An 11,687-nucleotide genomic window follows, 5' to 3' on the forward strand; every position below is an offset into this window, starting at 1 on the left:
ACAATAAATAATAACAATCCTTACTTTTGATGCACGTTATCGCATCGCCAAATGTCTCAAAGCTTCACCAGACTCACTATAAAGTGTAGTGACCACATGCTTTGTGTAGTGACTGGGTGTTTTGTGTAATGACTGGGTGTTTTGTGTAATGACTGGGTATCTTGTGTAGTGACTGGGTGATCAGGCCGTAGCTTCTGACACCGCGGCTCCCTTCGGCTTAGCCCGGGCCCGCGCGGGGCCCAAACCCACAGGCCGCAGCCCCGGCGGCGGGGATGTACCTGCCGCTCAAGCCCTGCCGCCCCCAGCTCCCGGCGGCCGCTCCTCAGGCGCTGCAGCTGCCGCTGGTTCTGATCCCGAAGCTCCAACAGCGCCTGACTGTAGCGCATCCCGCTCCCCGGCCTCAGGCCTCCCGCTCCCCGGCCTCAGGCCTCCCGCTCCCCGGCCTCAGGCCTCCCGCTCCCCGGCCTCAGGCCTCCCGCTCCCCGGCTGTGAGCGGCGGTTACAAGCCCCGCCCACCCCGCGCGCCAGTTGCCGGGGTGACCGCGGGCAGGGGCGGGGCCTGTTGCCAGGGTGATCGCGGGCAGGGGCGGGGCTTGTTGCCGGGGTGACCGCGGGCAGGGGCGGGGCCTGTTGCCGGGGTGACCGCGGGCAGGGGCGGGGCCTGTTGCCGGGGTGACCGGGAGACAGACAGTTGCTGCTCTCGCTGCGTCACCTGAGCACTGATGTCCACGTTGAGGTGATCACTGTTGAGAGGTCCTCCTGACCTCAAATGCCCTACAAAATATCATTGTGCTGTGGTGTTGCCCCCACCCACCCACCCCCGGGTCTGCGTCACGCGCTCCGAGACGCTGCCCCGCCCTCAAGCCTCTGTGTACGTGTGTAAGCTGTTGTTGTATCCCCGGCTCAGCCGCAGCAGTCGGGTGTTAAGTGACTGTTTGATAAGGCGCCTCATCACATCGTCGCGACATCTCAAAGCCCTTCGCGCGCTGTACCGTAAGGTGTGGCGACTGTGTATTTTGCGGGGAAAACGCGGCAGCCAATTGCGTACAGCAACGTCCCTCCCCCCCCCCCACACACACACACACACACACACAGAGCCGTGGATTGAGTCACCAAATTATTAACATTTTTAATCTCCTGAGGCTGGAAAGAGCCGAGGTTTGTGGATACAGAAATGAAGCACACAAGCGATGGTTTATATATTAATTTATTGTACGTTTTCATTTTTAAACAAATAATAGTACCAGCAGCACAAAGACACTCGCATCGGGAATCTGGTTGTGTGCATTTACTCTTCTCCCGAACTTTAAATAAACACTTTCACAACAGACTTTGTTCCAATCGGGGACTAAACTCCAGTCTGAGCAGCAGCACCGAACTCATCCGTTCTACATAATGGTCACAATCTGATCAAGGCTACACATTAGCCTCTCAGTGACATTAAACCTGACAAAACCAGGGTACAGCTGCACCTTCCTCTCAATACTCTGGGTTATACATTTGGATTAAAGAGGCTTACATTTCACAGGACTTTAGCCTTATTTAGAACAAAGTTGAAATCTTACCAGCAAAATTACTTGGAAAAACACTCAGCTTTCCCAACACAGATAGTGCATGTTTATTCCAAGAACCGCTGACGAATCAGTAGTGTCACACGGTATTTGAATGAATGCTAATGAACATCTTCCTGTTCACAGTTTATTCCCCAGACTCTCCCCGAATTGTAAGTGCACAACAGCTGGATTGATTGCTTTAAATGACACTTCCTCTCACACTGTAAGCTCTTCAACCAGTTCAAGTTTCATGGTTTTATTTATAATAAACTGCAAGCATTATAATATATTTCAGTGTCGTATTTACTATTATTTAGGGGTAGAGATTCCTCTGACAGCAACCACCTGAGGGCACAGCATGACTGGGTGGCGGAGATGGTGTGGGGTGGGGTAGGAGAATGAGTATGCACATGTTGTGCGGGATATAAGTGCAAGGTAAAGTATACCCTGATATCCAAACACTTGGCAGCAAATTATAACTCAGAATCAAACCAAACCTCAGAGTTGGTGCCCACTGAGGCTGAAAATCCTCAAAATTAAGTACAGCAGCACTGATACACTGGAAAATCACCTTGTTTTTACTCAATTATGTGGGCAAAACAAGGTGGGGGGGAGGGGGGGAGAGTTTATCTCTTTCTCTAACTCACAGTCTCTCTCACATAAAGTGGGAGTTAAATACAATGTTTTCATCAAATAAAGCAGTTTTACTCAAAGTCCGAGGTTACTTGGGGGCGCAGTCACAACCGCTCACTCATCCCTGCATACGGAACAAACCAGAATGTGGAAGATTTGACGGACGCGATAACGGCCTTTAACACAACAAGCTCCGAGTGTAAGGAAACGTCACCATTGCTGATCAGCAGGAGGACATCGACAACATGCATTTAAGTGAACTGATCCCGGAATTCAGGAGCGGTTTGGGTTTAAACTAGTCGCTTCCGAAGCTGAGAATCAACGCATCTTTACACTTTCTCCAGTCATGCATTACAGGGATTAGTCAGGAGGTAACTAACTGGTTTAATACAAGTCTCTGTAGGCCTTTACTATATGACCAGAGTCAGGAAACAAACCAGTTAAAAACCTGAGCAATTTCTGCCATTCCAGGAGCTCGGCACTTGGCTTCAGCATCAGCACTACCCCTTTCCCCTCTTCCCCCACCAGGCTCAGGGGAGCTGCTCTCATCGGCTCTGCTCCAAGTACTGGTGGGTGAACATGTTGAGTTCACTGTCTAACCAGCCAGCCTTGTTCCTGAAAGAGAACAACAATTACATTTTGTATGCAGCCTTTGACACCCTGCCAATCTGCGCACAGCGACCTCCCACAACAGCTGTGAACTCACTGGCTCACTGTATTTGTGGGGTTGTTTCTCTTGGCTCAAATCAAAAAGAGCCTGTAGAAAGGATGTCAGTGATCTGTCACAAGGGAACACAATCAGACTGCAGTCTGGAAACTTCATCCCAATCACAGACTGACATAGTTCCCAGCACAGACCAGTAATGTGATCCCCTGTCAGCTCAGTGTGTTGCTGGCACATTCGGTGAATACTTTTCTTTTCCAATATTTCTAAATTCCCTTTAAAAAGCTATTATGGATTCTACTTCAGCCAGTGTGTTTCACACACTCACCCCCCTGCACACTCACTCACCCCCCCACCCACACACACACTCACCCCCACAAACACCACCACACACACTCACCCCAAACACACACACCACACCACACTCACCCCAAACCACACACCAAACACACACCCCAAACACACACACCCCAAACACACACACACTCACCCCAAACACACACACCCCCACACACACACACCCCCAAACACACACACACTCCCCCAAACACCACACACACCCCCCAAACTCACACACACCCCCCCAAACTCACACACCCCAAACTCACACACCCCAAACTCACTCACCCCAAACACACACACACTCACCCCAAACACACACACACTCACCCCAAACACACACACACTCACCCCAAACACACACACACTCACCCCAAACACACACACTCACCCCAAACACACAAACTCACCCCAAACACACACACACTCACCCCAAACACACACACTCACCCCAAACACACACATACTCACCCCAAACACACACACCCCAAACTCACACACCCAAACTCACACACCCAAACTCACACACACTCACCCCAAACTCACACACACTCACCCCAAACACACACTCACTCAACCGCAAACTCAGGCCCAGAGCGAGGGACCCACCGGAGCAGCTTGGCTTTGCCCTGAAGCGTGTCCAACAATTCAATCTTCTTATTCAGGCCTTTAATCTCGTCGTCCAGGTTCTGACGTGTGATGTCCACCTGCTGACATAGCTGTGCAAATGTGCCAGCCAGCTCCCTGCGTGAGAGAGGTAGAAAGTCAGAGACAGGGGTAATAATAATAATAATCCCTGCATTTGCATAGAGTGCTTTTCACAGAACACACTGTAAAGTGAATTGACTGTATATTTGTGGGCGAACGCGGCAGCCAATTGCGCACAGCAATGTCCCACAAACAGTCGTAGATTGAAAATGACCAATTTACTATTGTTTTTGGTTTTGGAGGGATTATTATTAGGCTCTGTGTGGAGTAAGGAAACTTGCCCAAGGTTTCGCCCTCTGCCTGGAATTGAACTCAGGTCTCTCACTTGCAAAGCGAGTGCTCTAACCACTGAGCTACAGGACTCCACAATGTCTGCCCAGAACTCCCTGTAAGGGACAGGCAATATTCTGTTTACAATATGCTTTATTCCTGGTGGGTGAGGGGGCAGGTAAGAGTAGGGGTGGGCAAGGGAGGGGGCAGGCAAGGAGGGTGCAAGGATACTCACTGCTGCACCTGGTGACTGCAGTTAGAGCCTGTGTAGCTGACAATGAGTTGCAGCTTCTCGCTGGCGTACTCCACAAACTGGCGTTTGAACACTCGCTCCTTGGCCCTCGTCGTCCATGTCAGCCGTTCATACACATACAGGAGCCCGTACATCCCCACGCTGAGCGCGATCAGCCGCCAGCCCACGGCCTTCCACACCTGTAACACACGGCAGTTACACACACAGCGGCTATACGAGCCCAGTTACACACACTCCCATTACACACACCGGCATTACAGCACCAGCCCTAGCTGGACAGGTCACACACGGCGAGCACAGCTGCAGTGATCACTCACCACGCCTCCAACCAGGATTATTCCCATCGACGTCCGTGATGTCAGTGATGCCAATCCCGTCACCATGGAGACCATGAGTTCCTCCTGCGTCATGGAGCCCTGGGGTAGCGGCGGGAGGCTCGCACCAACTGGGGTCAGGGGCATCGGGCGCTGCACCTACGAGTGACAACACGGTGAGAGGTTTGAGGGAGTGGGAAATTGAGGAGGCGGAGTTTGAGGGGACGGGATTTGGTGGGGGGGGTGGGGGGAGTATCTCCTGTGCCAGCGCTGTCTTATACTAACCTGCTCACTGTATCCCATCAGGGCCCGGCGGCCGCCCTTTGGCCCCAGGAAGCGGTTGACGAGCATGGTCCACCCGAGCGAGAAGTGGAAGTCCACGTCCTCTTGGAAGTCGGAGCAGAGTTTGTCGCAGTTCAGGTCGTAGCTCAGGCTGAAGCGCTGGCGTGGGATCAGCGCGTCCACCTGGCCTCGCACCTTTGGGGGCAGCAGGGGCTTCAGCCCGTCTGTGAGAGACACAGAGTGTAGTGAGCACAGAGTGTAGTGAGCGCAGAGCCAGCGATCTCGTCACCGTGGCTGCACCCGCTCACACTCACCGATCATCTCCTGCTGGGTGTCCTGCAGGGTGGTCGTGATGGTCACAGAGCAGCGATCGGACATGTTACGTCCCAGCCCCTCCTCGATGTGCTTGTGCAGCTCCTGCGAAGAGCAACACAGTAGGTTACAACAACCACCTGTATTCATATAGCTCTTCCCCTCACACAGCGTAGTGTCTCACAGCGCTTAAACAATCTGGGAGAGGCCGAAGGTCAGAACAGGCTGTGACAGTAGCTTCCCAGAGGCCTAGCGCCTACCCCTCCCACCCCAGTCCCTTCCCCACACACCAGGCCTTCCCCCTCATCAGTCCCTCCCCAGCTCCAGCCCCCACTCCCCAATAGCCCAGACTCACGTTCTTGTAAACCCTCAGCACCACGGAGGAAGGATGGAAATCCATCTGAAAATCATCCACCAGAACAGAGAGGCGACGGATTTCCTCCGCCATCGCGTTCGAGACCTGAAACGCACAAAATATCATGAAATGTGAATCCCAAGGCAGCCCGGTCCCCAACTCCCTACCCTCAGCCCCTCCCTCACTCCCCTCAGCCCCTCCCTCGCTCACCTCAGCTCCTCACTCCCTCCCCTCAGCCCCTCTCTCCCTGCCCTCAGCTCCTCCCTCACTATATCACATCAGGTCCTCCCTCGCTCACTCCCCTCAGCCCCTCACCTGTCTCTCCACCTCCTCTGTGATGTGTTTGATCTTGGATTTACAGTCCTGGCTCAGTAAATCCAGCTGCTTCTCGATGAACTCCAGCCGGTCCTGTCGTTCCTCCCTCTGCTCCAAACAATGGATCCTGCAGCAAAACACAGACACACCCACGCACACACACACACACACACAAGGTTATTCCCAACTCGAACACAAGTGTAACTTGTGGTGCTGAGCGCTCCCCCCACAGCAGCCCCTTCCCCCACCACAGCCTGACACGCTACCTCTGTTCAGCTGCAGAGACGTGGACAGAATCCATGATCTGCCGGAGAGCTTCAGAGATCTGCTTGGCTCGCACCGTATGCTGCTCGAACTTGGTCTTGACGGCAGATTGCGAGATACATTCCTGCAGGGAGCACGGGACAGTTCAGAGCCAGCAATCCATCCGGCTCAGTCTATTGTACACTCATCTCGCAGTCGGGAGGTTGTGGATTCAAGCCCCCCACATCGCGGCATTGAGCTCACAGTCCAGGCTGATGCCGCAGAGCAGTGCTGGTGGCGCGACATTGTTTGAGGTACCGTCCTTCAGATGAGACATTAAACTGAGGTCCCGCCTGCTCCCTGTGCAGCCTGAGAAGCCAGTTAAACTGAGAAGGGAGTTTCTCCTGACATGCGCAAATTCATCAAATCCAAGCATCATTATTATATTTATCTCATCATCTTAAACCCTTAAGCGAGAGGACCTGGATTCAATTCCCGGGCAAGGCGAAACGTTGGGCATGTTTCCTTCCTCCACATGCCTCCACACGCATTTTTCCTTACTCCACACGCCAAGCAGTAAGTAGGAACCGGCTTGTTGGTCAATTGACGGATTGGTTTTCTGGGGGTAATAATTCCTTAATTTTTTTTATTATTTAGTATATAACCCCTTGGGTCCCACAGACAGCCATGAAATTAATGGCCAACTTTAATTGGAAGATTGTTGACCAGGATACAAGGAAAAAATTCCCTTATTTTTTCAGGTAGTGTCAGGGGATATTTAATGTGTATTTAATGACTTCAGTGTGACGTCTCCTCCGAAGGTCAGGACCTCTGTGGATGGGGCATTCCCTCTGGCATTGTGCTGGAACAAGAAGCCCTGACCTAAACTAAATTACAGAATAAAAATTCCTCTAGAGAGAGTCGAGACAGAAAAGGACAGCGACAGGCCGACACATCCACTCCCCAACCCTCTCATTCCAAGTCACTCACCTCAAATCTTCGCTCGAAGTTCTGGAATTCAAACATTCTCGCCTGGAAGCCCTCGGCCAGCGCCCCACCTGCTCACAACCACAAGCGTTAGCCTGGGCAACAACAACAGCCAACCAAAGTTCAGCACCACTCCCCACATTGGGCGCTCCCTCACTACCCAGTAACCCCATCACTCCCCTCCCTCACCCCGGCACAACCTCGCACCACCCTCCCCCAGGCACCTCTTCCCTTCCCACCGGCGACACCCCCATACCTCCCTCCGGCAGTCCTTGTGCTTTCTGGATGCGAGCGTTCAGCACCTCTTTAGCTGATACAAAGAAGATCCTGTCGCTAGCCTGTGCACGGTCCACCACCCCCAGCTCCTCCACCAGGAAACTGCTGCAGCGATCCATGTGCTGCCTCCGCACCTGCTGGGGCGGGGGGTGACAGTTACAGTCCCTGCAAGGCCATGTTGCTCCACATGGTTACGCCCCTCCCCGCAGTGCCACTCCCCCACGCCCCACTCACCTCATCCATATACTCGGGCTCAGACGCAGACGCATCCCAGCGGTTGTTCAAGATGAAAATATTAGGCTGCGATAGGCGTTCGTTCACTTTGTGAAAGAACTGCTTCTCCTAGAGAGAGAGAGAGAGCATTATATCATGCTCACAGACCCCTGGACGCTGTCTGGTTACTGAAGTTGATACGAGGTCTCAGTAACTCTTACCGTCTGCATCAGTGTCGACTCAGAGTTTGCCACCAGCACAAACACATCTGCATCCAGACAGAAGCGGTCGATCCAGCTGTCCAGCTCAGTGGTAACATCAATGCCCGGGCTGCAAGAGAGAGCAGCCGAGGTGAGCTCAGCTTAGGAGCTGGTATTGATACAGGTTAACGTGTTAGGCTGTCAACCTGGCTCAGTCGGTAGCACTTGAGTCAGAAGTTTGGGTTCAAGGTCCACGTGGGGACTTTGAGCTCGCAGTCTAGGCTGGTGTTCAGGCAGTGCTGGGGGAGCGCTGCATTGTTAAGAGTCACTACATCGAGTGCAAGGATGATTGTTTATTATGCTGAGCTGGAAGATTCTCATAGATTTGCACAAATTCTTAAATACTGTATTTTAGTCAAAATATAAACTTTAAAAATGCAGGTTGCACAGGTTGCACAGGCCGCTCGGACACAGCAACCCCCACCTCCCCACACCTCACCTGTCCATCAGCACCAGGTCATCACGCAGCAGAGCGCACTTCAGCTTCGGCCACATAACGGACACCAGGCTCCCGGCATCCAGCAGCTCATCCTGGTGTAGCGCATGTGCCAACTGGTTCACCGTCTGTGAGAGAATCACTCCCGTCAGCACGAGGCCCAAAATCACCCCCAGCTCCCTGCGTATGGATCCCCCCCAAGGGGCAGGGAGGGGGGGTGAGGGGCAGGGAGGGGCTGCGGGGAGCAGGGAGGGCATGGGTGGGGCGGGGGAAGTGGCAGAGAGGGGGAATGGCAGGGAGGGGGTGTGGGGGGCATGGAGTGGCTGCAGGGGCAGGAAGGGGGAGGCAAGGGGCGGGGGGAGCGAGGGGCAGGGAGGGAGTGTGGGAATCAAGGAACCTTAGTACCACACAGTCTAGATCCAACGCCATTAGGACTGAGCTCTTGATTATTCACCTTTATGCTCTTCTTCTCTTCCGATCCATCCGTCAGTAAATAGGATTCATTGCCATCTGTGCCCTCCACCCGCAGAAAGCAGTTTGTGGTGTGACCGATTCCTGAAGGCAGCACCTTATCCCACAGCATGGCATTAATCACCGTGCTTTTCCCATTGCTCGTCCTGCGCAAACACAGCACGTCACGTCACCATGATACCAGCCAGCCAGGCTGCATACAGTGGCATTTATACAGCGCTCTTTACTTAGAATAACATCTTGGAGCCCCTCACAGTTGTATGGATGGAGGCTGATGTGTGTGTATGTATGTGCGGTCGGAGGGTATTACCAAAGAAACCATACAGTCGGAGGAAACTCTCAGGACACCTGGGTACACCCCTACCTGCCGAAGAACGCCACCTTCATGTGCCGTCGAGCCAACACCTCACTGATACCCCCGACCTTGGACAAGTAGCCCTTTACCTCCAGCACCTGCTCCTCCATGGTGACAGGATCCAGCTCCTCATTCTGGTAAGTTTCTGTACAGACAGGAAACAGCAACAGCATTGACCACATCTGGTAATTCCTCACTCGCACGAGTGCGTGTGTCTCTGAGGCAGATCCTCCTTCCCTACCCCCACACTGCACCTCACTGTCCCCCGGCCCATGTACAGTAACTACACGTGACCAAGACCCACCTTGCAGGAAAGCCGCACTTTCCTTGATGTACGCAGCGAGCTGCTCAAAGATCCCGTTGATCTTCTTCTTGGCTGTGACAAAGTGTTTGAGCGGCGACACGTTTGCCTCCGCCATCAGTCGCTTGTCCTTTTTCCCAACTGCAACTGAGCTTGAGCGGGAGAACATCAGGGACATGGCTCTGGAACAACAACAAATTAAATTTGTATAGTGCCTTTCATGTCTGGAGGATGTCCCAAGGCTCTGGGACAGAGCAGAGATGGTCAGGTTGACAACAGCATCACAACACAAAGCCAAACTCGCTGCATTGCTTCTTCTGAAGTGTGAGAGTCACACAAACAGTCCCCTCACTGTCACCAGCACCAGACATTCATAGTCCAAATCCTTATCCTTATCCTCGCTTTGCACTCACGCACAGTAAATCACACTGTTCAGCCATAAATGTCTCAGTGCCAGCCACAGCATTCTGATCACAGAGCTGGACAGTCGCTGTACACTGCAGACGCCTGATCCACTGGCATTTCCACCAGGTAGAAATACAAAAGAAAGATGATATCTACTTATTGCATATTTACAAGATATTATATTTTGAGTAAAGGAGTGGGTGGAAAATCATGTGCAGTATAAACACCAACACAGACTCGTGAGGCTGTGTAGCCTGTATCAATGCTGTACATTGTTTGTTAATCTTTAGCAGCTAGTGTTACACTAGCATTAATGTCATGGTCACTTCACAGCTTCTTCATTATAATTTTTGCATTTGATATAGCACGTTATCATTTCAAAGCATTTCATAAAATATACTGTAAAGTGAATTGACTGTATATTTTGTGGGCAAAACAAGGCAGCCAATTGTGTGCAGCAGTGTCCCGCAGTCATGGATTGTGTGACCAAATTTTTTTTTATTTTTTTTCTTAAGGGATTATTATCCCGAGAGAAGCGATCCACCAAACGACTAACAACTGTGTTCCCACTTACTGCTAAGTCGCGTGGAGAAAGCCAACTTGCCTAAGGTCTCGCCCTGCACGGGAATCGAACCCAGGTCCTCTCTCTTGCGAGGCGAGTGATCTAACCACTAGGCTGCAGGACTCCAATTAATTATTCGTTACCAATTTCTCTTCCCAAACCTGGAGAACAGAGGCCTTCCTGCGCTGTCTTGGTTCATGCTCGCTCTGGGTGCTGCGTCCAGACCTCCCTCACACTCTCTAAACATAAATGCACATCTGGTCACGCACGACTCTCGCTCCTGCCCTGATGTCCAGCCCCAGCCTCGGGGCTGCCTCGTCCACGCCTTGTAATAATAATCCTTGCATTTGATATAGCGCCACTATCACATCTTCCGCACGTCTCCAAAGTGCTTCACTGTAATGTGAATTTACTGTATATTTTGTGCACGAAACAGTGAGCAGTTCACTGAGTATGGACCGAGCGGGCAACCGGACCTTTACCGAGCGGGTAACCGGACCTTTACTGAGCGGGTAACCGGACCTTTACCGAGCGGATAACCGGACCTTCACTGAGCGGATAACCGGACCTTCACTGAGCGGATAACCGGACCTTCACTGAGCGGATAACCGGACCTTCACTGAGCGGATAACCGGACCTTTACTGAGCGGATAACTGGACCTTACTGAGCGGGTAACCGGAGCGGGTAACTGAGCAGATTCGCCACACTCACTGATGGCTTTAGCTGAGATGCTCACAGTGAGCGCGCGGGGCGGGTTCGGGCGGGTTCGGGGCCTCGGGCCTCTGTCTGACCTTGTGTTGGCGGCGGCGAGAGCTTCACCCTGTGGCCAGGCCTCGGCCTCAGCCCGGGCGGTAGGCGGCTCAGGCGGGCGGTCAGCGGCGAAGGGAAAAGCGGCGGCTCGGGGGTGGTGGTGGTGGCGGGGGGCGGGGCGGGCCGGGCCGGGCCGGGGGGCCGGAGGCTGCGGTCAGTGGGCTACTCCGGGCTGCGGCCTCCCCTCAGCGGCGCTGCTTCCCGGCGCCATCATTGCGTCATCACTGTGCGCCACAAGCGGGCGGTCAGGTCACTGTGAGCGATGACGACCTGTGGTGTCAGACCTCAGCGGCAGTCAGTCAGGGCATGAAACCACCTCGAGGGGGGGCAGGACCCTGGGGGGGGGGGGGGGGCAGGACCCTGTGGGGG

At 53.2% G+C, this 11,687-nt stretch overlaps 1 protein-coding gene across 1 annotated transcript; it reads right to left on the reverse strand.

Moving 5' to 3' along the window:
- Positions 1–1,191: 1,191 nt before the first annotated feature.
- Positions 1,192–11,383, reverse strand: mfn2 (mitofusin 2). The gene is made up of 18 exons (XM_042345761.1): positions 11,300–11,383; positions 9,544–9,722; positions 9,249–9,384; positions 8,868–9,030; positions 8,417–8,541; positions 7,939–8,047; positions 7,739–7,846; positions 7,485–7,638; positions 7,232–7,299; positions 6,265–6,386; positions 5,999–6,125; positions 5,684–5,788; positions 5,331–5,433; positions 5,020–5,240; positions 4,738–4,893; positions 4,403–4,599; positions 3,799–3,933; positions 1,192–2,801 (listed from the first exon to the last, which is right to left on the reverse strand). The coding sequence occupies exons 2-18, from the start codon at positions 9,716–9,718 to the stop codon at positions 2,732–2,734; spliced, it is 2,274 nt and encodes a 757-aa protein (XP_042201695.1). The 5' UTR covers positions 9,719–9,722; positions 11,300–11,383; the 3' UTR covers positions 1,192–2,731.
- Positions 11,384–11,687: the final 304 nt, after the last annotated feature.

This window comes from Callorhinchus milii, unplaced genomic scaffold (genome assembly GCF_018977255.1).
Source record: "Callorhinchus milii isolate IMCB2004 unplaced genomic scaffold, IMCB_Cmil_1.0 Scaffold90, whole genome shotgun sequence".
Lineage (NCBI taxonomy): Eukaryota > Metazoa > Chordata > Chondrichthyes > Chimaeriformes > Callorhinchidae > Callorhinchus > Callorhinchus milii.

Bases quoted from the DNA above. Each gene is read 5' to 3' on its own strand.
- mfn2 (XM_042345761.1), bottom strand. From the start codon at position 9,718: ATGTCCCTGATGTTCTCCCGCTCAAGCTCAGTTGCAGTTGGGAAAAAG. The intron at 7,847-7,938 runs GTAAGAGTTACT...CTCTCTCTCTAG, and splicing joins AGTCGACACTGATGCAGACG to GAGAAGCAGTTCTTTCACAA. The intron at 6,387-7,231 runs GTGAGTGACTTG...TGCTCCCTGCAG, and splicing joins ACTTCGAGCGAAGATTTGAG to GAATGTATCTCGCAATCTGC.